The sequence below is a fragment of the Leguminivora glycinivorella genome, chromosome 24 (assembly GCF_023078275.1).
Source record: "Leguminivora glycinivorella isolate SPB_JAAS2020 chromosome 24, LegGlyc_1.1, whole genome shotgun sequence".
Taxonomy (NCBI): domain Eukaryota; kingdom Metazoa; phylum Arthropoda; class Insecta; order Lepidoptera; family Tortricidae; genus Leguminivora; species Leguminivora glycinivorella.
Window position 1 is genome coordinate 9,475,736 of NC_062994.1, and position 26,495 is coordinate 9,502,230.

The 26,495-nt window shown below is 35.2% G+C and overlaps 3 protein-coding genes, 1 long non-coding RNA gene and 1 other non-coding gene across 5 annotated transcripts; 4 read left to right on the forward strand and 1 right to left on the reverse strand.

The window, feature by feature from the left end:
- The first annotated feature begins 333 nt into the window (after window positions 1–333).
- Window positions 334–1,127, forward strand: LOC125238558. Its single transcript, XR_007178452.1, has 2 exons — window positions 334–444; window positions 725–1,127. It is a non-coding gene; the product is annotated as an uncharacterized LOC125238558 (long non-coding RNA).
- Window positions 1,128–6,249: 5,122 nt separating this feature from the next.
- On the reverse strand, window positions 6,250–12,742 carry LOC125238825 (myb-like protein AA). Its single transcript, XM_048146274.1, has 7 exons — window positions 12,680–12,742; window positions 10,662–10,700; window positions 10,380–10,415; window positions 10,053–10,088; window positions 9,669–9,719; window positions 9,277–9,357; window positions 6,250–7,583 (listed from the first exon to the last, which is right to left on the reverse strand). The coding sequence occupies exons 1-7, from the start codon at window positions 12,725–12,727 to the stop codon at window positions 6,792–6,794; spliced, it is 1,083 nt and encodes a 360-aa protein (XP_048002231.1). The 5' UTR covers window positions 12,728–12,742; the 3' UTR covers window positions 6,250–6,791.
- Window positions 8,384–8,456, forward strand: Trnan-auu. The gene has a single exon. It is a non-coding gene; the product is annotated as a tRNA-Asn (tRNA).
- Window positions 12,743–13,269: 527 nt separating the features above from the next.
- Window positions 13,270–14,786, forward strand: LOC125238900 (proline-rich receptor-like protein kinase PERK10). The gene is made up of 2 exons (XM_048146387.1): window positions 13,270–13,376; window positions 13,924–14,786. The coding sequence occupies exons 1-2, from the start codon at window positions 13,326–13,328 to the stop codon at window positions 14,743–14,745; spliced, it is 873 nt and encodes a 290-aa protein (XP_048002344.1). The 5' UTR covers window positions 13,270–13,325; the 3' UTR covers window positions 14,746–14,786.
- Window positions 14,787–21,624: 6,838 nt separating this feature from the next.
- LOC125238847 lies at window positions 21,625–25,924 on the forward strand. The gene is made up of 4 exons (XM_048146308.1): window positions 21,625–21,726; window positions 23,512–23,608; window positions 24,607–24,791; window positions 25,720–25,924. The coding sequence occupies exons 1-4, from the start codon at window positions 21,679–21,681 to the stop codon at window positions 25,864–25,866; spliced, it is 477 nt and encodes a 158-aa protein (XP_048002265.1). The 5' UTR covers window positions 21,625–21,678; the 3' UTR covers window positions 25,867–25,924.
- Window positions 25,925–26,495: the final 571 nt, after the last annotated feature.

The window sequence follows — 26,495 nt, forward strand, 5'->3', positions numbered from 1 at the left end:
ATTTATTTTATTAGGAATATCTAATCCATTTTCTACTTTTTGATGGAAAATTTTGCTGGCTTGGTTGAAGTCTTGGTGGCTCAGTTGGCAGAACGCTGGAGTATCGAGTATCGACCCAGAGACTATGAGTTCAAGTCTCACCCAGGGCACTAATTTTCCAGTTTTAAATTTAATCTAATCGATTGTTGCTTATTTATCAATTTCACATAGTATATAATTATATATTAGCAAATATGTAGATGGAATTAGTTAACAGATAAAAACCTGATAACTAAAAAACAAATAAATACAGCTACTTATGTTCATTTTGACCTCATTTTAACTTAAACGGCTAAGAAAGTCAAGGAATAACTAAAACAAATATTTAAATATAATTTTATATAAAATAACATGATGGCACTAAAAACTTTTATGATATCGTGTATTTTGGCCACACAGTATAAGGTAAGCTTTACAAACCTAAATTTACCAAAAAGTTAAATGAACAAAATTCATTCACCAAATACCTACTAAGTATCCAAGTCTTTTTTTTTACAAAATTTCGTGTCATCAAAGAAAAAGTTCAATAAAAAAAAAATCTGGACTTGCATTTTTATCAATGCATCTATATTTTATTATTATAATAATTCAACCTGTCTTTGGTAAATCACAGGCCACAATATAAATGCGTATTTTATTCTCATTGGTTCCGTATAATTTTACTTATAATATATTTTACTTTCAGGTCGCAATTTCACAATGCATACGCCAGCCCATCTGTCAAAAGGTCGTCCAACCCATACTCCCCCCCATTATCCCCCCAATTATCAACCCCACAACCATAATCACAGACTGCACTCCAAGATCCTGCCAAAACCTTGCTGATACCTTACAACTCATGATTGTTTGCAACCTTCTTGAAAATTCCAACTGTGGGGTCTGTGGGTGCAATGACTGCAACCCCAATTCAATTTGCAACTGTGTTTCACCTTGTGGTTGCATTTCACCGTGCGGTTGCAACGTAATTTCACCTAGCATTGTTTCACCTAGCGTTGTATCACCTAATTTGTTTGGGAACAATTTATTAGCGACTAGTCCTTATAATAAGCTGTTTAATTTATGTATTTAATAAATAATAACAGTATTTATGACAATGTGTTTTTTTTTCTATGTGTCATTTGACCTTCTAACATTCTATATAATAAAATCTACAAGGGTGAATTTCTCAGCGTGATTTTTTTGTGGCGGAGATGATAATCATTATGTGGGCTAATTGTTTCCGGGTTTTTATTTTTTTTATGAAAACCAATCCTAAAATACTACCTTCGGCAACATTGCAAATTGTTACAAGTGTTATGTTTATTTAAAAATAATTTTCCATCGAAATTCTAATTTTGGTGTAGCGTCCAGAGCCTGTTTTTAGCGGATTATTGCTATGGTAAATCCAGTAAATCCGCAGCTACTTATAAAGAAGACGTGCCATAACTTCATTCTTTATTACATTAAGTATATTTTAAGATGACATAAGTCAATATTATTATACAATTTGACACTTATAACTGAGCACCGGAAAAAGTTGTCCGTCTGGGGAAAGAAACCAATTTTGTTGTGGTAAGTATTGAAATCATTTTTTTTTATGGTATCAATGGAAAGGTCTTTTTAAACGTTTTTGACGTAAAAAGTATCCCCCCCCTCTATTTTTATAACTACAGCAAGACGAACAAACTTGGCCGGTTTTTATGGTTAAACGAGTGTCGTAACATGACCATTCAGGTTCGTTCCTGCATTTAGACATGACACAAGTGTCATACCTTGCTGGATTGGTCCGCCCCACACAAAAATATCTAATTTTGGTGGGTCGTAATACTTTTTCCACCAAAATTGCATAAATTTTGGTGGTGAACAAATTGAGGGCAGTAACGTTTTTGTTTCTATTTGAAAAGTATTTATTACATGTTAAAAGTTTATTATTTCAAGTAGAAAATAATAGAAAAATGAATAAAAGGCTTTATTTTTGATTTTATTTTTTATTTTTGTGGGTAGACCAATTTTGGTGGCGACCATGTCATTGAAATCGCAATTTCTCTAAAACTACTTATTATAATGAAAGGTCATTGATACATAACATTGGTAATAATTAGTTATGTAACATCAGTACATAATTTCAACAAAAATTACAAAACTAAAAAAATCCACCAAAATTAGGCAAATTTCGAGTATGTTGAAATCCACCCACAAGTAAAAACACAAAAAAGATTATGTTGGCAATTCTTTTTTATCTATAGACTAGCTTTTCTTGGCTTCGCTCGCGTTAGAAAGAGACAAAAAGTAGCCTATGTCACTCTTCATCCCTTCAATTATCTCCACCTAAAAATCACGCCAATCCGTCGCTCCATTTTGCCGTGAAAGACGGACAAACAAACAGACACACACACTTTCCCATTTAAGTATACTATTAGTATGGATGGATATCTGTCTACCTAAAGATACTTGACACTTTTGTGCAACAAAGTTTAAAATAAAATAATCATAATTTCTTAATGTACTTCTTTCTTAGTTGTCAAAGCGGACCGCAGGCTCCCATGAGCTGTGGTAAAATGCCGGGATAACGCAAGGAATGATGATGAATTTCTTAATGTATTTCAAAATTTTGCTGACACTCTTCAACTCATGATAGTTTTTTTTTTTTTTATACTACGTCGGTGGCAAACAAGTATACGGTCCGCCTGATGTAAAGCGGTCACCGTAACCTATGGACGCCTGCAACTCAAACAGTGTCACATGCGCGTTGCCACCCCATTAGAAACTTGTACACTCCCTTTTGCTGTGTTAAGTACACAGCAAAAAGGAGTGTACAAGTTCAAGGAGGGTTCGGGTTGCCGACGACTCAAAGGACAATAGACGGAACAAGTTAGTTCCGTAAGTCCTCCCGTCATCAGCACACCGCACCCTCGTTGAGCTCTGGCAGCCTTACTCACCGGCAGGAACACAACACTATGAGTAGGGTCTAGTGCTATTTGGCTGCGGTCTTCTGTAAGGCGGAGGTACTTCCCCAGTTGGGCTCTGCTCTAGATTCGAGCGAGACGATATCCGCTGTGCTGTGCCCTACCACACAAAGCGGAATATCATTCGCTATGCCCTACCTCCTACTAATTATAGTTTGCTATCTTCTAGAAAACACGTAATGGCTGCAACCCTATTTCACCTCATGGTTGCGTTTCACCGTGCTTAGTGACGTTATTTCACCTAGCATTGTTTCACCTAGTGTTATTTCACCTAATTTGATGGGAAGTTTTTATAAATCCTTGCCAATAAATATTTTCAAAATAACGAATAATCGCAATAAAACTATGCAAATGCTATGAAGATATATATTGTAAACTGAAATTGATGCCATACAGGCATACACTAAAGAAAAAGCGATCAAGCCCACTGGTGGCGAAGCCGGGAATCGAACCCTGCCGGTGTATCATGCTGCCAATTTTATCACTTATCCACGTGGATAAAGCATCCGTCACGCTTTAGCAAGTATGTCAGTGTGAGAGTGACAGATGTCTTATCCACGTGGATAAGTGATAAAATTGGCAGCATGATACGCCGGCTGGTCTCCAGCTAACGCGGCTGAAAAACCGTTACTCGACCGCCGAGGTACCCGTCGAAATTTCTCTAGTGTATGTTATCTCTGAAGGCTAGGCGTGTTTGACCAACTCTAAGGGCGAGCAATTTGTGCTTGCACCTCCTATATGAATCGTTTTGCAGGATTACGATATAGCGAGAGAGATGGTAGTGCTATCTATCGATGTAGGGAACAAATCAAATTATTTTGTTCAATATATTTGATTTGTTTTTTTAAGTAGTAACACTACTATATGTATATAAATGATAAACTGAAATTGATACCACACACTAAACATATATATTGCTCTTTTGCTTGCACGCAGGAAGTAGGAGGTAGGGCATAGCGAATGATATTCCGCTTTGTGTGGTAGGGCACAGCACAGCGGATATCGTCTCGCTCGAATCTAGAGCAGAGCCCAACTGGGGAAGTACCTCCGCCTTACAGAAGACCGCAGCCAAATAGCACTAGACCCTACTCATAGTGTTGTGTTCCTGCCGGTGAGTAAGGCTGCCAGAGCTCAACGAGGGTGCGGTGTGCTGATGACGGGAGGACTTACGGAACTAACTTGTTCCGTCTATTGTCCTTGAAGTCGTCGGCAACCCGAACCCTCCTTGGAACTTGTACACTCCTTTTTGCTGTGTACTTAACACAGCAAAAGGGAGTGTACAAGTTTCTAATGGGGTGGCAACGCGCATGTGACACTGTTTGAGTTGCAAGCGTCCATAGGTTACGGTGACCGCTTTACATCAGGCGGACCGTATACTTGTTTGCCACCGACGTAGTATAAAAAAAAAAAAAACGCTTTTTCGTAATGTGTGATCTTAACTCTCATGAGAATTTTACCTTTTTACTAACGAAGTATTGGCATTTTGACTAAGCACCCCTGAGTGCCTAGCCAAAGTCACAATCGCTCTTCTGTAGTGGCGTGACAGAACCAGACTGCGTTTTGTTAGTCACATAGCTTCAACGATTGTCTCAGCTAGTCCGTTTAAGGTTGGATTACGCGCATATTAATTCAAACTTGACCAGGGTGCGTAGCCGAATGGCACAAACGCTCACGAAACGAAACGCTCGTAGATATCTATCTCTATCGCTCTTGCGTATTGGCGCGGCTACCTTTCGCGGCGTTTCGTTTTCGTTTCGCGTCACAGAAATGCCATTCGGCTACGGGCACAGAAGTATAAGACTATTGTCAGGAGGGCGCTGTTATTCTGTTGTATCCGGTGACAGTTCAGTATAGTACGGAGAAAAATAGTTCTACTGAAATCCGCAGTATGGCACGTAGTCTCATATATTTCTGGTAAGGTTTTAAATGTCATGGGGGAAGGGCCCCCACATATCCCCATATGGGCAGTTTTTATGCTGAGCACGATTTTAATAACTTTTCGAACGTCACCGATAGTCGTTTAGGCAGGTGCCCAAATAAATCAGGATTGCTTATAATCCATACTAATATTATAAATGGGAAAGTGTGTGTGTCTGTTTGTCCGTCCTTCACGGCAAAACGGATTTTTTAAGTGGAGATAGTTAAAGGGATGGAGAGTGACATAGGCTACTTTTTGTCTCTATCTAGCGCGAGCGAAGCCGCGGGCAAAAGCTAGTTTAATAATATACACCCTGTTTTTATTGAATTCCGTTAACTTTAAGGGAAGGTTGTTTACTTGTTTAGATCAAATACAATTAATTTCTCTAAGAAACTAGCTAAAAAATAAAGATAATTACTAAACACGTGTGTGACAGCCTTTACCAATTCCTAATATTATTTGGTTTGACATGTGCCGTCAATCACTTGACATTAACTTGAATGTTATCGTTAAGGGTCTCTCACATAATTTCATTTACTATGTATGAAAATGATGAAAATTTTTTTTTTTGCAAATTTAACTAAAAGTGATACACAGGGTGGTTCCTGATAATGAACCTAGCCATGTGTCGTATAATAAAATATTATAGTACATTCATTCACAGATTGGCTGTGGGACTCATTACCCACAACATTTAAGCCTTTTTAGAGCTTACCGTGAGTCAATCGGTGTAAGAGTGGAAAGGGTTGGAAAAAAATATTACTGTAATTTATATAGTTATAAATAAAGATCTATCTAGTAATAAGACTAATAAGTTTACTAATTAGAATTTAGATAGTAAGCTAGCAATAAGGATACAAATTTGCAGTGCCCTTACAGGTTTCATAGCTGTTCACAAAATAAATACTTTATGTACCTATGAATTTGCAATAAATTACTGATTACTACATACATACATACAATCACGCCTGTATCCCATGAAGAGGTAGGCAGAGCGCATGAAACTACTCAAGTTTCAGTGCCACTCTTGGCAAATAATAAGGAGTTGACAGAAAACGAAATTGTGACATTGCAGTGACAGGTTGCCAGCCTTTCGCCTACGCCACAATTTAACTCATATCCCACAGTCGCCTTCTACGACACCCACGGGAAGAAAGGGGGTGGTAAAATTCTTAACCCGTCACCACACGGGTACGGTATTACTGATTACTGATTACTAAAAATACAATAAACTTATGTTTATATTACGCGATTAAGTCCCGTTTTAATTTAATAACATGAGTAAAGATCGTGTTAGTTTAAATCAATATTATTACAGGTTGGTTAGGAGATATTAAAAGAAACGAGTTTATTTAAAATGTGTTTATTTTATAGAAACGTAAAATAATAATGTGATATCGATTTCTTGACAACATTTGGCTCAGTCCCGATCAAAAGCAACAAAATACAATTAAAAACAACAAAACGGATAAAAATGAAGATAATGATGGAAATAAGGATACTGATTTACTGATTGCATTTTTTTAAATCCAAAATTACAGTGTTTATCTAATCAGAAAGTTTATCTGTATCTATAGCAAATAATACCTTTTTGTACCTTTTGGCGTAGAAACTCTAGGTCCATGGGGTCCCAGCGCAAACAAGTTGTTCACAGAAATCGCGAAGCGTCTCGTTGAGGTAACTGGTGACCGAAGAGCTGGTGACTTCCTCGCACAACGTATCAGCATTGCGATACAGCGAGCAAATGTCGCTAGTAACAATGCCTCAAGGGCCTATTCTAGACATTAGCTAGCTTTTAAGTAGTCTTAAGCAAAAAAGGAACGTATTTATTCCGAAATCTTTAAAGGGACATGCACCAAGCAAGACTATTATAATTTTTAACTAGCTATCTAACAAGTTTGACCACCACCAACAATTACATTACAATTAGGATCTAATGGCTGAACAGAGAAGCTGACAACCGGCATTGTAGTGGGAATATATCCATAGTTACAGATCAACTTAGCAGGAATCTCTTCAGGGAACACCACTTCTGCTGCACTTCCATAATTCTGATTTGTGTTATAATTGCAATTCTGATTTGTGTTATAATTGCAATTTTGATTTGTGTTATAATTGCAATTCTGATTTGGATTATAATTGGATTGGATTGGATTGTTAATAAAGTATGTTGCCAAAAGTTGGAGAAGAGCATCTTCATCCAGATCACATGTTTGAGGCTGCTGTGCAATCTGATCGACTGTTTGTCCCTTTTCTTTTATATATCTGTAGAAAGAGTCATATTTATCTGTTTGTGTATCTTTCTTTTTATCTCCGTTTAAGTAGACTAGTAGTTGTTCCCAATCGTAGTCATCAGTTGGTCCAGAATTCTGACATTGGTAGTTCTGTTGATTGTTAATATTATTGATGAGAGAGTTAAGGTCGATGTTAGATGTAGAAGTTTCTACATTAGCGGGAAGACAGTTTTGATTAATTATTTTGTTGTTAACAGCAGAGTTGATGAAATCGTTGGCGATCAACAGTTGCAAAGCGTTGGCTAAAGCGCTGGCAAGAGAACAGTCGATGACAGTGGTGCAAGGAGTTGGTGGGACGGTGATGGCCGACACTGGGGTGGTGATGACTTGAGGGCAGGGTGATGAGCATTGCACGTTTGAGGGTTGGCCACAAGATGATGATGAATACTAAAAAAGATTTTCTATTAACATAGAGGTAGAGTTTTGGAGAAAATTACTAAGTTACAAAGACTTCAACCAATCCATTACTTCAGCGAAAGCTAGTGACATCGACTGCTATTTCTAAAGTTAAACAAGTGTAAACCAGACAAATGACATAAAAAACCGATTCCTTAACTCCCACTAAGCGGGATATCATATTCATATCTTAAATTGGATCTAAATTAGTGTAATCCGAGTTTTGCTCCATATCAAGAATCAAAAAAATATTTGTTAGCCAAAAGATTCCACGTTACCTTAGATTTCTAAATAATGACAAGTAAAAAATAATGAAGATATGAAGACTATTCCTGGGGCAAATCTTATTTGACTATGTTCAGAAAATCCAATGTGTTACCAGCAAGTGGGCCTTTTTTAAAGGAGCGTAATTTAACATGGTTAACTTAACCATGTCCTTCATGTACAATGAGCTGCAAAATTTAATGGAGAAATTTTGAATGAATTCATTGATAAATTCGCCGTGCACTTTTGCAGCTCACTGTCCTTAAATAATAAATAAAAATTTTAACTTCTGATTAGCAGAAACATCTGCAATCGATGCCACTAGGCTTAGAATAAAGACGATTCGATTGCAGACGTTTCTGCTAATCAGAAGTTAAAATTTAGCATGGTTAGCGCATCGTAACTGGTGAATTTCCAATATGACTTGGAACTCCGGTTGCCGTTTAAGAAGTTTAACACTCTTACGGTAGATGTCGCTACGGGTCCCATTGACCTTAGTAGTGGAAAATTTCGCTGGCTTGGTTGAAGTCTTGGTGGCTCAGTTGGCAGAGCGCTGGAATATTGATCCAGAGGCCGTGAGTTCAAGTCTCACCCAAGGCAGACATTTTCCACTTTTAAATTTAATAAATAAAAATGTTGGTTTTATAAACTTTCAAACAAAATATTTTATTGGCAGCAGATACACTTGTCAAGTAAGGGCACACAGCTCATAATTAAGTATCGGCGCTGTGAGTAACGATAATTATTACGAAGTACATTTAGTGTGAGGATATCGGAAAATTAATTTAGCGCTTAATTAAAAAAACCTTGATTTTCTGATATTCCTATTACCTACCCAAACGATTGATAATTGATTAATTGATAATACATAGTATTATTGGTTTTGATAAATGCCCCATAGTGGTAACACACTGTCATCATCATCCTCCTTGCGTTATCCCGGCATTTGCCACGGCTCATGGGGTCCGCTCTGACAACTAATTTCTGACACTAGTTTTACGAAAGCGACTGCCATCTGACCTTCCAACCCGAAGGGTAACTAGACCTTATTGGAATTAGTCCGGTTTCCTCACGATGTTTTCCTTCACCGAAAAGCGACTGGCAAATATCAAATGACATTTCGCACATAAGTTCCGAAAAACTCATTGGTTCGAACCCGCGACCTCCGGATCGAAAGTCGCACGCTCTTACCGCTAGGCCACCGGCGCTTGGTAACACACTGTATAATTCGTCACTACTTTTAAAAAAACTTGTATCTTCGTCTGTCAATGAAAAGAAAATTGTAGTAAGTATGTATGGAATACATATATAGACTTACTGAGTTTTAACTTTGAGGAGCAGCGTGAGATACGAGATTTTTTAAAAGTATTTGTGATTGACGATTGAGTGACGAATATTTATGATTTTTGTTTATGTTTACCTGCGGCGATGAAGTTACTTGAAAGCTTTGTTTTGGCATGTTACATGTCGATTTAGTCTTCTGTATATTCGACGGTCGGCTCTGTAAATAATAAGTATACAATTTTATTACTTCTAATAAATTTTAATAGTGTAATGACGTTTAGGTACTCATTTATAATTCATGTCACAAATGATTCAACTAAAACAGTATGAAATTCAATGGAACACATGAATATAGTGTAATTATAATAAATGTTAACCAAAACTTTCTTAACTATGGACACCAAGCACGTCGTGCGCACATAATCGCCCGAATTGCATCGATCGATCAACTCAATAGTCCAACATATCCAGAAAATATTGCCGGTTATAAAAATTACAAGCCGTATAAATAACATATTTATTACTTACCATTGGCGATAATTGTGAAAGATTGATGGCTTGAAGATTTTGTCCAGGTACCTAAAACATGAATAAAAATTAATCTACCCACCTAAATAATTTTTTCCACCTAAGTATCTTAAATTCGAGAAGGGTCCTCCGATGCCCGTGCAGGCTCGTAGGCTCGTACTTGGTGCAAAGGTTGTCTATTGCCATCCAACGTGGTAATGCATCAATTATGATGGGCACCTTTGCACCCGGTACGGCCTGTGGGGGTCTGTTTGATTAGGTATTTGATTTAATTGTATATTTTATAAGGTAGTTAAGTAGAGTTAAAAAAAATACTTAGATTTTTATTTAGTACATAATTTTTGTCTTGTAAATACATACAAATAGAGTAAAAGTTGTACTTACAAATTGTAGCTGTGGCGATGCTTTTATTCCGTTAATCTGGGGAAAATATTTTTAGAAAAAAAATTTTTAAACAATTTAAAAAAAAACAGCTTTAGTGCGTTTTCACATTATCCGATCCGATGTCGGATGTAGGACCGATATCCCATACATTTATGCCGCCATCTTTGATTTTTGCCTTCGAAATCCTTCCGACATCCGATATCGGATCGGATAATGTGAAAATGCACTTAGACTAAAACTTTTATGAAGTTTTAAAGGATAAGTTGTGCATTTTTTTATTTAGCTTTTATTATAAAACTTTAGCGTATTATTTACTTTTTTATTTACCGTTTGTGATTGTGATGGGCCGCATGATGACTGGGACTGTGTAGAAAAAAAAAATATATCTATATTTTATACTTATTTACAACTATAAATAAATAGTTTTGAATATTCTCTTTTCCGCATCTGTATCGTTTTGTACTAAGTAGTTTTATGTATTTAGTTTTCATTTATTTTAAGTTTAGTTTATAGTCATAGTATTTCTCATAAACGTGTCTAAGTATATTTCATTTGTAATTATTTAATATGTAAATAAAAATAAAAAGTAAAAAATAAAGTAATATTTACATTTGATGGCGAACAGCAGCCGATTGATTGTGAATGGACCTAAAAAGTAAAAATAAAATATGTAAAGGTTTTTACAAATATTATTAAAATAATATTTCGTGTTATAATAGATATCCTACTCAAAAATTAAAAAAAAAAAAAAAACAATATTATGATAATTACTTAAATATATTGAGTCCCAAAATAAGATTAAGTAGGCTTGTATGATTAAGTGTGCTTTAAGATACAAATGCTAAAATACAAATAGGTACTTATGTTATCATCTTAGTCTGGGGGTATCTCTAGTTGATCTGTGTAATGTGTCCCCAAATATTTATCTAAATATATAAAAGAAGAAGCTGACTGACTGACTGACTGACTGACATATCAACGCACAGCCGAAACCGCTGGTCCTAGAGATTTCAAATTTGGCACGTAGGTTCCTTATATAGTGTAGAGGAGCACTAAGAAAGGATTTTCCAAAATTCACCTCCTAAGGGGGTCAAATGGGGGTTCAAAGTTTGTATGGGGAAACAAGATTAGTTTGACTATTTTATTCGAAACTTCACAGGAAGATTCCTTAAGATATATGACTGAATACGTGTTTCAGGTTTTTTGAAAATTTAACCCCTAAAAGGGTGAAAAGGGGGTGATAAAGTCAAAAAATCAATATGGGTATCGTTTTTATGGTTTATCGGGTCGCTGATCACGATAAATACAACGTTTTTAAAATCTAACGAGGCGGAAGTGAAATACCTTCTCCCCTGTTGTGGTGCAATGGGGTTTAAATATATAAAAGAAGATATATTATTGACTGACTGATTGACATATCAACACACAGCCGAAACCGCTGGTCCTAGAGATATCAAATTTGGCACATAGGTTCCTTATATGGCGTAGAGGAACACTAAGAAAGGATTTTTCAAAATTCTCCTCTTAAAAGGGTGAAATGGGGGTTCAAAGTTTGTATGGGGAAACAAGATTAGTTTGACTATTTTATACGAAACTTCACAGGAGGATTCCTAAAGACATATGACTAAAATACATGTTTCAGGTTTTATGAAAATTTGACCCCTAAAGGGGTGTAAAGGGGGTAAAATCAAAAACACAATATGGGTATCGTTTTTATGGTTTATCGGGTCGCTGATCACGATAAATACAACGATTTTAAAATCTAATGAGGTGGAAAAGAAATTTTCTCCCCTGTTGTTGTGCAATGGGGTTAAAATATCCAAAATAGCCATAAGTATAGCTTTAGTTTTTATCTTTACTTCTGGTTCAAGAGATTCCAAATTGACACGGAAGTTCCTTAGAGGAGCACTAAGAAAGGATTGGGTCGAAATAATCGGTCGGCAATCGATATCTAGGCAGTGTAAAATGCAGGTGGCTCAGTGGGAAGGAATTAGTAAGTAGGCACCGGCGAGTATCCTGCATCCGTAATAACTATTACATTCAATGTGCTGTAAGAAGATCGTTGTTTTGCTTGCCTTTTATATGTTTACGTTTGCAATAAGTATAAGCAAAATGGAAAAAATTGTAAGCGATAATGCAAGGAAGTACTTTTTACCCTACCGACCATAGCGTCGAGATATTGGCTATGTGGGTTGTATGTTTCCCCAGTATAAATATTTATATAGGTAAAATTCATACATATTCGTACCTACTACCTACGCTGTGGTCGCTGTGTAACAATTCTACAATCATTGCAAGAATTTCTTTAAAAACAATAGTAATATGTGTAAGGTACAGTCAGCCAAAACCGGACCGTACAGCAAATAGATCAGTTACAATGGCCCCCTAGTCGAGACTTGCCCCGCTTTACCTGAATCAAAATAATCGCGGACAGATGTATTACCTATAAAGAAACCTACGGATCCAAATGAAAATCTTATTTTTGTAAACGTTTCAATAAGAATATTTTTTTTATTATCAGTAAAATCGCGATTTCATTCCAATTTGCAAACTTTTTGAAACTCCATGCAAGCGATTGCTGCAATTTTCCAAAATTGAGAGATAAAAAGAAATTACGAAAAAATTACCTTGCATATTGATAACGCGAACGCCAATATCAGTATCTTCCCCGCCATTTTTTATTTTAAAAAAGATACAAAAGGGCCATGCCACGTCTTTTTATATGTTCGTTGTTTTCGTGCAATGTTACAGTGACATAATTAATTATTGCAAAATTTCGATAAAATATTTGTGATATTAGGTTATGATAATATTTTAGATACTTGAAACATAACGCAATATATTGCACTTTCATATCAGTAGATTTACTATATGTTAATTTTTGCAATTTTTTTTATCGTAAATTATATCTATATTCCAAATAAAAAATAATCACATTTATGTTTACATAATTAAGGATAAAAGAACACTGTATTATATGAAAATTTATCATTTTTCTTTTCAACCAAAAAAATGTGTTTAACATAACTAAAAAAAACTTTGTTTAATAGTTATTAAAACGTATTTATCGTCTTATGTTTTTATAGTTATGTCGTAATTTTCCTATGACTGATTATTAATTACGTAAAATAGACTATTATGCCCAATGACATAATAAAGTAATGATATAATTGATAAATTAAAATCAAATCAAATTTCATATTTGTCGATAACAAATTCTATATGAATTGGTAACTTGGTAGTAAATAATCATTTTATAATTTTTGTTAGACAATGACTCTCGGCTATATCGGTAATTTTGTTCTACAATGGTTTCTTATCAAGGTAAATTATTTGAAATATTTTAATAGGTAAGATTGTTATCATAGTTAACTCCTCTCTATGTATTTAATGATAATGGACAAATAACTAAAACCTTCAAAATATTTCAAACTTTTTCAGTAAAAGAATAAATGGGAAAAAAAATTACGCTCTCAGCGGAATCAAATTTTTTTATGACTTTGATAAATAAAAACAAAATATTTATTGAAAAATCCTACAATCACTGAAAAAATCCTGATATATCTCAAGGGCTAAAAAGCGTATAATTTAATACAATTATGAATTATAACAAAATTATAGTACCTGATTTCACTACTAACCTCGAAATTTAAAGGCAGCAACACTATCAATGATAAAATTTGTCCACTTTACAAAAATGCTTTTGTCATGAACCGAGATCGGACGGATTTGCGACATTCTTAGTAACTTACGTCATTTTAATGACTTTTAGTATGAGATGTCGCACAAAAATCCGATCTCTGGTTATGAATCATGATCTTATATCTTACTTACCTTCACAACTTTTACTTAATTTTATATTTATTTGCAGATCGTAACCGGTCAAATGCCAGCCACAAAATACATCCAAATGGGAAACATGGGACCCGTCCGTCCAACCGTCCCTAACATACCCAATGTACCAATGCCATACTCCACCAACCCTATTTCTACCCTCATCAACAACTACTTACCAAATCTACCTTACTCGAACTTACCTATCCCTTTTAATTTACCTAACGTACCTTCCCCTATGATGCCAATGTCTCCATCACAAATGAATATACCTGTGCCACTACCATTTTCAAACACACCCCCAGTAATGCCTGTCTCTTCAGTAAATTCTCTATCATTACCTCCAAATTTAAAACCTTCATCTCCAACGAACTTCATAGATCCAACAGTAATGAACAATTTAGCTATAGCTTTACACCTATTAATACTAAATAATTTATTACATCCAGAGCAAGAATCATCAAAAACAAGTCCTGTAGAATCTCAAACTCCTGCAAGTCCTGTGTATACTCAAAATCCTCCCAAAGAAACTACTGCAACTGTCAGTCCATACCCACAGAGTTATTACCAAGAACCCCAAGAGACACCACCAATACCACCATATGCTCCTCCTAACTCTAAATTCCTAAGTTCCTCAGGCTTCGTTGAGCCTTCATTACCTTCTTTAATCTCCCCTATGCCATCTTCGCCTAGGACCCACCATTCCCTAATGTCCCCCTACGAAGTAATAGCAACCGGACCCCCAGGGAAAGATGTATTCGCGCAATATGGTCCGCAGAATTATAAAGCAGATTTTCAATCGCCGTACAACTCTTTGACTAATGATAATACTAGTAAGGATCTGTTTAGTATGTTTTAAGTTTGTTTATTTATTTTATGTTTAGTAAATTATTATGAAAAGAAAATTGTTTTTATTTATTTAGCATATCAACTATAAGATTGCTTGTAGTCATAACCAAGGTGAATGAATGAGGGCTATATAATATATGAGTTTTAGTTTTTTTATATGTTATTATAATTATGTTTGGTTATTAAAGAATCAATAAATAAAAAACTGAATTAACGATAGGACTACATACAAAAGTACTATACAGTAAATAAAACAAATAAAAGTACACTAAAACAATAATTAAAAAAGGCGACTTTGACAAGGTGCCGAAGAAACGAGTAAGTAAATAAAATGAGTACCTAGTATAAACAATGTTTTTTTTACCCACTTGTTGCAACAATATCTTATTTATATTCTATAAATTATCTTACCTGTCAAAAGATATGAAATATATAATTTACATTGTTAATTTTTATTTTTATAACCTGAAAAAAAATTCTGGATATGATGAACTGGGTGGCTAGCCGAATGGCACAATCGCTCACGAAACGCTCACGAAACGAAGCGCTAGTAGATATCTATCTCTATCGCGCTTGCGTATTGGCGCGACAGAGCCAGCGGCGTATCGCTTTCGTTTGGCGTCGGAGAAATGCCATTCGGCTACGGGGCCTGACTGTGTAAAACATTAATAAAACATCAAATAACTTATTTGGTTTTAACCCCCGACGCAAAAACGACGGGGTAATCGTAGCTCCCGAACGGATGAACCGATTTCGATTTAGTTTTTTTTATTTGAAAGCTGTGTTAGTCGGGAGTGTTCTTAGCCATGTTTCATGAAAATCGGTCCACTAGGTCGCGGTCGGGGGTTTTTTAAAATTTTAATTTTGTGGTTAGGTTAGGTTAGGTAGTATTTAAATTATCCCTTTCATTCTGTCTCAAAAATGCTTTTACCCCATTTTTTCACTCTCATGCACCGTTGCGCGATATGTGTCTTAAACTTATGAAAATTTTGAAAAAAAAATGGGTTTTGGGTTTTAAATCAGCTTTATGATTACCGCCTTAAAATATTGCTGGTTATAAAAATTACAGCCTGTACTGCCGTCCTATCACTAAAACCCATCTAACCCACAAATGATAGTTTTGAGATATGGGCAAAAAACATAAAAACCCATATCTCTAGGAAATGTGTCGGTTTAGTCCAGATTTCTTTTATTCTTAAATTAAAACTAAATTCACGCTAACATTATTTAAAATCAATTTAATTAAATATTGTTTAATTTATTAGAAATTCGCCATTTTGTGTTTAAGTTATGCAAATAATTCCTAAAATATGTATGATGTTACTGTTAAAACACGGTTAAGTATACTTTAGCCGTTTTTTAGAATTGAATAATACATAAAACATGGCTTAATAACGGCAAAGTAAATTTACGTGTTTATAGTAATCGTAACTGAGCATTGCATAATAATCTAAAAACATAGCTTAATAACCGCAAAGACACTAAACAATGTTATACTATCGTATATGCTCTAAAAAAATGCTGTAACCGTTTCTAAGCTATGCAATGACTACTAACATCGAAATAATTTGTATGCATTCCTAATCTAAAAGCCCGCTATATGACAAACCAGCGACGATTACTAGGTTTTAGCATTGTCATTCTTTTTAAAAGAAGTTTATCATTTTAGCAATGTCCCGTTTACCTGCAGTACCTGCACTAAGTTTCAAGAGCAATTCAATTTGTTAAATGAATAAAAGACAACTGTATGATATTGTAACCATTTATTTGCATGCATAAAAAAATCGTTATAAGTTATGTTACAAATTAACATATTTAAACTTAACATAATATTCTAACATTAGTGAAAACTAACATAACATTAATATGAAACAATAAAATTCGCTTTTTACATCACAACAAATCAATTTGCTATACCGACACGGCGAAAGGTGTCGCTCTTGGATATCCAAAGTTATTCGTATTATTACTATAATACACTATTAAAATAATGTTTTTATTACCGAGTTATATAAGGTTAAAAACGGTTGACATTGGCAGTTCTTACAAAAAGAAACACGGATTTCATTTATTATTCGCCAAGCAAGTGAAAATAGCAATCTATATATTTATTTTATACTTCAAAAATTCAAAATGCATTTAGGATTGTTTGACATAATAATTTTCTCTCTTTCCGCTTGATTCCGTTCTTCTTAAAATGTATTTTTCTTTTTTTGTGCGTTTGGTTTTCGACAGTTGTATAATTAATATTAATATCTGGGCAACCGAGCTTCGCTCGGTTCTGTTTCGTATCCTTGACATGTGTCGCCATCTAGTTCAAAAATGAATAGTACCTACATCGAGCGAAAGAATTCTCAGCCTTAACAACACAACTACTCCACACGAGATGGCGCGCATTTCGCCACAAAAACTCAAATAGTGTATTTTCTATTCGTTTTAACCTTGACCTGTGTCGCCATCTAGTGTTTGCAATAAATAGTACTTACATCGACCGAAAGAATTCTGTCTTAACAGTACAACTACTGCACACGAGATGGCGCGCGAAGAAAAACGCATGAAAACTCGAAAATTCGCGTTTTCCGGGACCTAAGGATAAGTTAGACCGATTTTTCACCCCCAAAAACCCCCACATAACAAATTTCTGCGAAATCGTTAGAGCGGTTTCCGAGATCGTCAGTGTAAATAAATATATATATAAATAAATAAATAAATAAATAAATATACAAGAATTGCTCGTTTAATAGTATAAGATATTAGGAGTGTAGTGCTCTATATCTACGGTGGTTCTACATCGATAAATGGTTATATGTACTTATGTGTAGGTCTGTCCTCCTCTTCTGTATGTAACACTTCTGGATTTGAAGGGTCTGAATGAATTGGTACAGCAGACTACTTATATATCATACATCTTTTTTTTTCTTTAAACTAGAATCAATATAGAGATCTTTGTTAACAATTTCTGGTAAAATCTGGTGCATCATTGCTTAAAATTGTATTAACTAGGTTAAATTTAAGTCTGTTTCTTTGTTGTTTGTATGAATTGGAGCGGATAAATCAAGATAAAGCTTCATTTTGGATGATACATATGTTGTCATTTTACAATTTTTACATGCTAGGTATAGAGTTCTTCTTCTTTCGAGTCATCACTTGTAGTTTCAATGCGTCTGCGAGGGAATGGTCAAAAATCTTCTTTCCTTATATCAAGATGAGAAGCATTTTACGAATGATTAAAGAAGTAAACGTTGATCGATTTTGTTACAACGAAGGATAAACCCAAATTCGATGATCGTCAGCAACGGTTTTAGCTTGGACCAGTAAAAGGGAGTTTTAAAATCGATGTATTTTTGTCAGCATTGAAAATTAAAGCAGAAACGTTCGACGTGGCTAAGTTAGGCAAAGAATTCTGAGGTATCAATCTCAAAAATTCTTGAAACAATACACAACGATAGAATGTTCCTTGGTAAAGATCGAGTTTAGCAATCCCCTTCTGTTCTACATTTATTAAACTTACTGCTGGTGTGATGATTTGTGGTCGGTTTTTCGGTATTCATTTTATTCGCGGATCTCTGTATCGTTTGTATCCTGAAGTTCGTAACAAGCCTAAAAGAAATAACATTAATTAATTTGATTTTTGACTGCATTATTAAATTAGCTTGACGGTAATATAATGTTGCGCAAGTAATCCATACCTACATAGGTACTAAAACATTGTAAGGTAAATAAATGCTTACAAAATGTATGTGGCTATGGCAATGCCTACATAGCAATAGGATGGTACAATGTAATTTATTGACTTTTTTGTTTACGCTTTATTTGTACACAATAGTTTTAACTGGGCTTTTGATCGAATATTTTAATAGAATAACTTACGAGTTAGGTATTTACTTGTCGCGGCAAACGTGTGATAATACGTTAGCAAAACGCAAGTTGTGCTTGGAATAAACCTTAAAAGATATTCAACACTTACCTGGTCTTCGGTTTCTTAACATTTTAAGGAGGAAATGTTCATTCATCGGTCACTACAGCCTTCGCACAACCTTCTGCGTGCGAGCCGCTCGGCCGACTGTCGGACTGGCGCAATAATTTTGGAGGGTATACTTTTACAACTAGCGGGGTTTTAGCGTAGCTTTGCTGGTTTGTCCTGTTTCAGTGTCGCATTATGAATATTTTTTAGTAATAAATTCACCGTAAAGCGCAGTAACTAGGTTTTAGTGATGTATTTGTAACCGAAATTACAATGAAAGTCTTTAAATACACGGTTAAAGGACTTTAGCCGTATTTAAGCGTAGTATTTTATTTAAAAAAGTGAATGTTATAAAATGTAATAACGGAATTAAACGGCTTTAATGAGAATTTATGAAGCTTATGTCAAGTAACGTTGTTATAGTTATGTATCGTGTGATAAAACTATGAAGATAAACAACCGCTAAGCGCTTTAATATAAGTTATAGAAGACAAATGTGGGTTTGCGGTTTTATACTATTGGAAAGGGTTATAAAATAGTGCACTTAGCGAGGTATGTCGACTCTGTATCTCGGTAACTAAAAATGATAAAAATATGATTCCAAGACCAGTCGATGGGGAATTCTTTCCTATTTAAGAATATTTATCCAAATGAAAACTGGTAATATGCAGCTTAGAGCGATTCTAGTGATAGGACGGCAGTGTATTTGACCCCACCCAACTGCGGTAATAATGTGACATTTTATTCACATTTAAGTACACATCAGGGTTGTCGGTGCGTGTATATTTTACACTCCCCAAAAATAGGAGAAAACTGAAGAATAACCTAAATTTAAATGTTTTTCTGAATAAAAATGTTTTTCTTTTATATGTAAGAAGTTATGATATTATAAAAAAAAATGTGTATTTCGGACCAATTAAAATTTTATTTTTTTATTTTAATTGATACCTAAGACTGAACCATCTCCTCCACGGGACAGGCATCTGCCTAGTGTGGAGGTCAGTTTAATTGTATACATGACTGTATTTTCTTGGAAATAAACAAATTTTATTATTATTTGTATCTCCGTTTGAAACTCTCGGGTCTTTCGAGCCCGGTCATTTATAAGGCGTGCGTGGGGATATAGATCCAACACGTAGAGGCCGTTTGGAGAGCTTTGATGTCATGAAGAACGTCTGCTGGAACCCATTCACAGGTACATGAAGATACCCGTGAACCGGTTTCAAAAGGCATTGGAAGATTTGGAAGCTATTGTAGATAATATGGATAGAGTATTGGTCTATGGTTTAAGTTTGGGTGGAAAAAAGACTGGGCTATTGCAAAGAAGTCGGACATTATTATTTAAATTTTAATATATATATATTTCGGACCTTACTATTACTTCACTCTAAACACAACTTTTTCCGTTTATATGTAATAAATTATTTGTAAAATCGGGACTTAATCGCGTATAACTACATATTAAACTGACCTCCAACGTTTCAAGGACGGCGTTGTCCCCGTGGTCTCGGAGAAGACTGGCTTGAAATGACATCAACACCTTCTGACAGCCGCGCGAGTTTTTCGAACTACCCGCGCTTAGTTTTGATTATCAACTTGAACTGTTAATAATTATGTGTAATAATCGTGAAAGTTTAAATCAGTGTTTTATATATAATAAAGTAATAGGATTCTAAATAAAATTCTACAAATTAATTACTTACCTTGCAAATTGTAAAAGAACTTGCACTGCAAAACATTGCATCATATTTTGCAAGCTATGTAGAAAAATTATGTCACGTAGATAGAATGTGTGTCAGTATAACTATTTATCAACTTGACTTTCATAAGGTCATAAAAGGCATAAGTATTATAAAGTTAATTTGTCTTAGATTTTGATATTGATTTTGTTGTAAGGCAGTATTTTTTTTGATGGCGTTGAAAAATTAATAAAATAATTATATCGAGGTTCATTTTTGATTGTGATACAATTGATGGTAAGTGTTACCTATCCTTTACCAACAATATGAATAAAATGTCGTCGTAAATGATTCCTATAAGTAGGTACCCTGTCAAGTGTCATTAAAAAAAACTTCACACTGATACGAGGGTAAACGAGATAATTGCGTCTGCTGGTTCAAATTTGCCCTTTGAAGATATCTTCTAAACTTACGTTTTAGAACCATTATTGAAGTTTACATTTTTGAATACCATACAATGAATGGCAAACAAGCATACGGTCCGCCTGATGGAAAGCGGGCACCGTTAAGTTTAAAGTTTTGTAACCATACATAACTACTATGAATGAACATACAGGTCCTATAGAGGGATGCAGTCCTAAAATATTCCTTACAGAACATGGCATTTCCCGGTCGACCTTTACTTCATGATATCGTATGTAGATCTAATTTTTGACGTATATTCATATTCGAATTGGGCCGTAAGTCTTATGGCATTTTCGTTTAAAGTTCACATTAAAAAAAAAATTCAAGCCAATTATTGCTCATAATTACCTATACTTATTATTACACATTAATAATTAATATGAAAGAAGTACCTACAACGTAAAATAAAGTATTATATTATAATATTCCCTAAAAATTAAAAAAAATCTAACTTAATTCTATTTAATTTTAAATTATTTTCTCAATTTGTGTAGTATACATATCTCCGTGTCGAAATAAAATGAATAACATAGTTGACATATAATTTAATTGGTAATGCCACAAATATGTAACAAATAGGTAAACTATTGCAAAATAATTTCTATGCAATTGAACCTAAATCTACGTAAATTTTGTAAGAACTTGACAATATTTTGTTATTGATAATAATCTATTTCATAATTTGACATATCTTATCTGCAATTTCAGAAATATTAGGAAATGATATGAATACTTTACTATATATGGCCTACTGTTCATTATTTATGTCATTCATAGTTATTTACATAGTTTGAAACTACTTTGTAGTAAAAAAAAAAAAAAAAACAAATAAAAAATGGCTTCCAAAGTAGTTTTTGCGTGTGTTGTGTTCGCCATTTTTGATGTAAGTATTACATAGACAAATATATAAATAATCCAAATAAATGTAGATGTAGGAATTAATTTCAAGGTCAAGAAAAATGTGTCGATTATTTCAAAAATGGAGCAGAGCAATTTTACTTTGCATCGTCGAAAAAGTTAGTGCAAAATCTACTTAAATACATACATACATATAATCACGCCTGTATCCCATAAAGGGGTAGGCAGAGCACATGAACTATTAAGTTTCAGTGCCACTCTTGGCAAAAAGGGTTTGAAAGAAATCCAAATTGTGACATTGCAGTGACAGGTTGCCAGCCTCTCGCCTACGCCACAATTTAACCCATATCCCACAGTCGACTTCTACGACACCCACGGGAAGAAAGGGGGTGGTGAAATTCTTGACCCGTCACCACACGGGACAATCTACGGGGGAAAATCTACTTAAATACTATAATCGTCTAAAATACTGCAAAAACCTAACATTCCGTAGATTGTTTGAAAAAAAAAATATTAAAATGTAAGTTAAGTAAAGAAAGAAAAAACATATTGAAAAGGTTCTATCAATTAAAGACGCATTATTTATTCCGTATGAATAAAACATTATAAAAAATATTGCAAAATTTCTTAAAACTAACATGCAATTAATTTATAATTTTGCATTAAAACACAAGAACACGAGAAGAAATATAATTTAATAAAAAAAATATGTCGCTAGTTAAATTGATTCACAACGTTTACTGTTACCTACCTAATTTTGTAAATTTGACGTTATAATATAAACGTACCATAATATTTGGTTTGCTTAGAAACACAATAGAAAATACAGCAAAAGTCCATTTATAATTATTAAAAACGTTGCCCTGTAAAAACGTTCTGTAGCTTTTGATGTAAAATTATTTCAGTATATTTTCCTTTGTTTTATCATATTTGCTTTAATTCTATATTTCCGTTTCACAGAAACGATATCACAGGTCTAAAACGTCTTTAATTTATTTAAAAAATAATGTAAAACAGTCGTTAAATAAGTAGTAACAAGGTAGAAAATTAATCATCAGGATTTTCTTCACATTCGAGAAAATATTACAAATGCTTTTTCGTATTTTTAAGAGGAATCTCTGTTTTAGTTTTTCATCTGTTGAGATTTTATCTTTTTACTAATATAAGCTTTGAAGATAGCTTGTTCATCATCCTCCTTGCGCTATCCCGGCTTCTGACATGTCTTATGCGAGCCTGGGGTCCGCATTGACAACTAATCCCAAGATTTGAGGCAGGCACTAGTTTTACGAAAGCGACTGCCATCTGACCTTCTAAGCCTTATCGGAATTAGTCAGGTTTCCTCACGATGTGTTATAGCGACTGGCAAATTAATATCAAATGACATTTCGCACATAAGTTCAGAAAAACTCATTGGTATGAGCCGGGTTCGAACCCGCGACCTCCGGATCGAAAGTTGCATACTCTTACCGCTAGGTCACCAGCTCTTTGAAGATTAAAAAAAAAAGGGAAAATCTATAAAAAATATTTTTCAGGGGCCACCATAGGGGTCGGGAAAATCCTATTTGGTACAAGAATCCCCTGATGTTGCTTATGTCCATGGGCGGCGATGACTGCTTCCCATCAGGCGGCTCGTCTGCTCGTTTACTGCCCATTTCATAAAAAAAATTCAACAGAATCTCGCCTTGGCTGCAATTTTGACTGCCCTGTCCAAAAGTTATAAACCAAACCCTAGCATAGGCAAAGCTATCCAATTCGCTGCTAACTTACCTTGGTCCAACTCTAGCTAAGTTTCTACAATATTCTGTTCCAGGCTTCCAAGGCGCAGGTCATAAAGAACCTCCTCCCTGGCTGCGGTTGCGGCAGTAACGTGGACGTCATTCAAAACCAGGTCCTTCTGAACCAGCCAGGTATTTATAAATTCAATCATACTTTATAAATACATACACGGGAGAAAATGTCTCCTAAAAAGTTTACTGGTTTATGGTGAGGTAGATTGTATAATTAAAAACATTTTTTTAGATTTTAATCGATATTATTTTTAACAAGACCTTGAATACTACGTAAACGCAGACACGGGACATTTTTTTTCACAGTTGACCACCCCACTTTTTTTTGGATTTGTAATTTTTTATGTGGCTTCCACTCAGAATCGCGAGCTCTTTCAATCCTAATAGGAGAAAAAAAGTGTCCCAAGGTTTTTTCTCATTCCGTTACCATTTTTTCATACATTTTGTATGGCGGTAACGGAATGGAAGGTCTGAAAAATGTACGGAAATGGGACTTTTTTTTCTCCTATCAGGATCGAAAGACCTCGCGATTCTGAGTATGAATCGCGTAAAAAATACCTATGTTACAAAAAAGTGGGGTGGACAACTTCGAAAAAAATGGCCCACACAGACGTTTTTTCTTAAAAAAATGTTTTTAGGGTTCTTTGTGGTAATTTCGAAGTATGTCCAGAAATGCTCGGGTAATTTCGAAAGAGGAATCTTATGTCTATCATATGATAGACATAATGGTGTTTTTTATGTGACTTTCGAAATTAGACGAATTTCAAAATTACCCAATGCACCCTATTAAACGGCATGAGGTTGAGGACGGCTTTCAGTTGCCTGACCGAATGGCTCCGATCTCTGCCACTCAAAGATTTTAGAATGTAGTAGACCTTTTCACTAATATGGAGATGAAAGTAGATGAAAGAATGTGGAAACTAAGACCAACATCTTTGTATTCTCTCACTCTTTCTCTCGACACCATTTTATTTCTTCATGATTTACTATGGTACCAAAGTGACAATCACAGCTTTACTCTCATTATGTCAGTCGAAAAGCATTAATCGTTTCATTATAGGACTGTTTACGAATAAAATTTGTCACAGCATCTAAAACTTCTTCTTAAATTTCCTCAGGTCTAGTAGCCGGTGGCCTTTGCCAACCTGGTTTGGTGGGTCCAGGTTTAGTGGGTCCTGGATTAGTGGGTCCTGGATTAGTGGGTCCTGGTCTGGTGGGCTCCAATGTTGTTGCTGGCAACGTGATCCCTGGATTCGGAGGAGTTATTGGCCCTTGCAACGGACTGGCTACTAACATCATTCAGGTATGTATATGGTTATGATATGATTTAATCATTTACCCTGAGGTTCGGAGCTGAAAGCTAAAGTAGACAATAGCCGCAGCATTAGGGAGAAGAAGAAGAATCATACTATACAGAGTGACAGCAAAACTGGTGCCTCAACACCGCGTTATGAAAGTCCTAAGTGGTAAAGTCCTTGTTGTTTGTCTTCATCCTGTTATTGTCAAGAAAGTGAGTGAGATATACCTATATAAGGACTATAGTAAGTGAAACACCCAGAGTCTGATACATTACCTTCCCTTACACGGTTACAATACTTACAATGTGAATCTTGAAATCTCTAAATCTTAAAAGCGGGCTCCTAGGTTATAGGCTGGCAACGCACTTGTAACCTCTCCTGTGTTGCAGGTATCCGCCGAAATAATTACTTACCATTAGGCTCCGTCTACTCGTTTGCCTTTCGCACAAAAATGTAATTGAAGATCTTCTTAATGTAATTGAGGATCACACTGATTTCAGAACTGTCATTTAGAATAAATAAGAGCTCTGTTTTTTTAATACTAAGTCAGTGGCAAACAAGCATACGGTCCGCCTGATGGAAAGCAGTCACCGTAAACTATGGACGCCTGCAAGTCAAGGAGTGTCACATGCGCGTTGCCAACCCATTAGAAACTTGTACATTCCCTTTTGCTGTGTTAAATACACAGCAAAAAGGAGTGTACAAGTTCAAAGGAGGGTTCGGGTTGCCGACGACTCAAAGGACAATAGACGGAACAAATTAGTTCCGTGGGTCCTTCCGTCACCAGCTCACCGTACCCTCGTTGAGCTCAGGCAGGAACACAACACTATGAGTAGGGTCTAGTGCTATTTGGCTGCGGTCTTCTGTAAGGCGGAGGTACTTCCCCAGTACTGCTGCTGCAATCTGCTCTATAACTTCTCTTTCTATTTTCAGGACAACACCGTAGCCAACAACTTAGCTAACACCCTTCAGCTCCTCCTGGTGTCCAACTTGCTGTCCAACACGCTTCCCAACACACCTGACCTTCTGACCGTACCCGCCGTCAGTCCTTACGCTACGGGTCTCTCTTACTTCTGCTAGGTCAAGTTTAGAAACTACAAGGTTTTTTAATAAAATAATAAACAATTTTTACTAGTTATGTAGACAGTTTCATTTATGTTTACTTATTTTTTCATTTATATTATAGAAAGTTACTGTCAAAGTAAAATGTGTCATCACAGTGCATAGACTGCCATCTTTCGACACAAGCTTAAAACTATTGAACCTCAGTTTTGCTAATTTGGCCCATGTTGTCAGCTTGATATGTGTTAAAATGTCAAATATTAATATTAGCGCCATCTAGCCGAGCGTTCCCCAAAGGTGTAACGCCATCTAGGCCACCGTACCTTTTTCTCTAGGGCTTTGAGGTACAGTCAACCAACTGGAACCCTATGCCACTGTAGAACTGTATCATATAGTGTCGTTATTAACCAGATTGTAAGAAATTTCTTACCGCTTGTCATTTTGACATGGTTGTAGAGTGGCCTAATAGCGTTCCAATTGGTTGACTGTACGTTTTTTTTTTACTTTTTCCGTCTATGCGGAGTTACATATGTCTTTGCTTATATGTAAGAGACAAATTAAGAACAATTCCAACTCTTAAGAATGCAATAAAAATTTCGTTAGCGCGATTTAGAAATATCCGCGCTTGACTTGATACAGTGCCATCT

What these genes read in the sequence shown, in the direction of transcription:
- LOC125238847 (XM_048146308.1), top strand. Translation starts at nt 21,679, where the DNA reads ATGGCTTCCAAAGTAGTTTTTGCGTGTGTTGTGTTCGCCATTTTTGAT. An exon ending in GGTCCTTCTGAACCAGCCAG is followed by an intron (nt 23,609 to 24,606) that starts GTATTTATAAAT and finishes AAATTTCCTCAG; the next exon opens with GTCTAGTAGCCGGTGGCCTT. An exon ending in TGGCTACTAACATCATTCAG is followed by an intron (nt 24,792 to 25,719) that starts GTATGTATATGG and finishes TTCTATTTTCAG; the next exon opens with GACAACACCGTAGCCAACAA.
- LOC125238900 (XM_048146387.1), top strand. Translation starts at nt 13,326, where the DNA reads ATGACTCTCGGCTATATCGGTAATTTTGTTCTACAATGGTTTCTTATC. An exon ending in TACAATGGTTTCTTATCAAG is followed by an intron (nt 13,377 to 13,923) that starts GTAAATTATTTG and finishes ATTTATTTGCAG; the next exon opens with ATCGTAACCGGTCAAATGCC.
- LOC125238825 (XM_048146274.1), bottom strand. Translation starts at nt 12,727, where the DNA reads ATGGCGGGGAAGATACTGATATTGGCGTTCGCGTTATCAATATGCAAG. An exon ending in TCGCGTTATCAATATGCAAG is followed by an intron (nt 10,701 to 12,679) that starts GTAATTTTTTCG and finishes TTTACTTTTTAG; the next exon opens with GTCCATTCACAATCAATCGG. An exon ending in CATCGCCACAGCTACAATTT is followed by an intron (nt 9,720 to 10,052) that starts GTAAGTACAACT and finishes TTCATGTTTTAG; the next exon opens with GTACCTGGACAAAATCTTCA.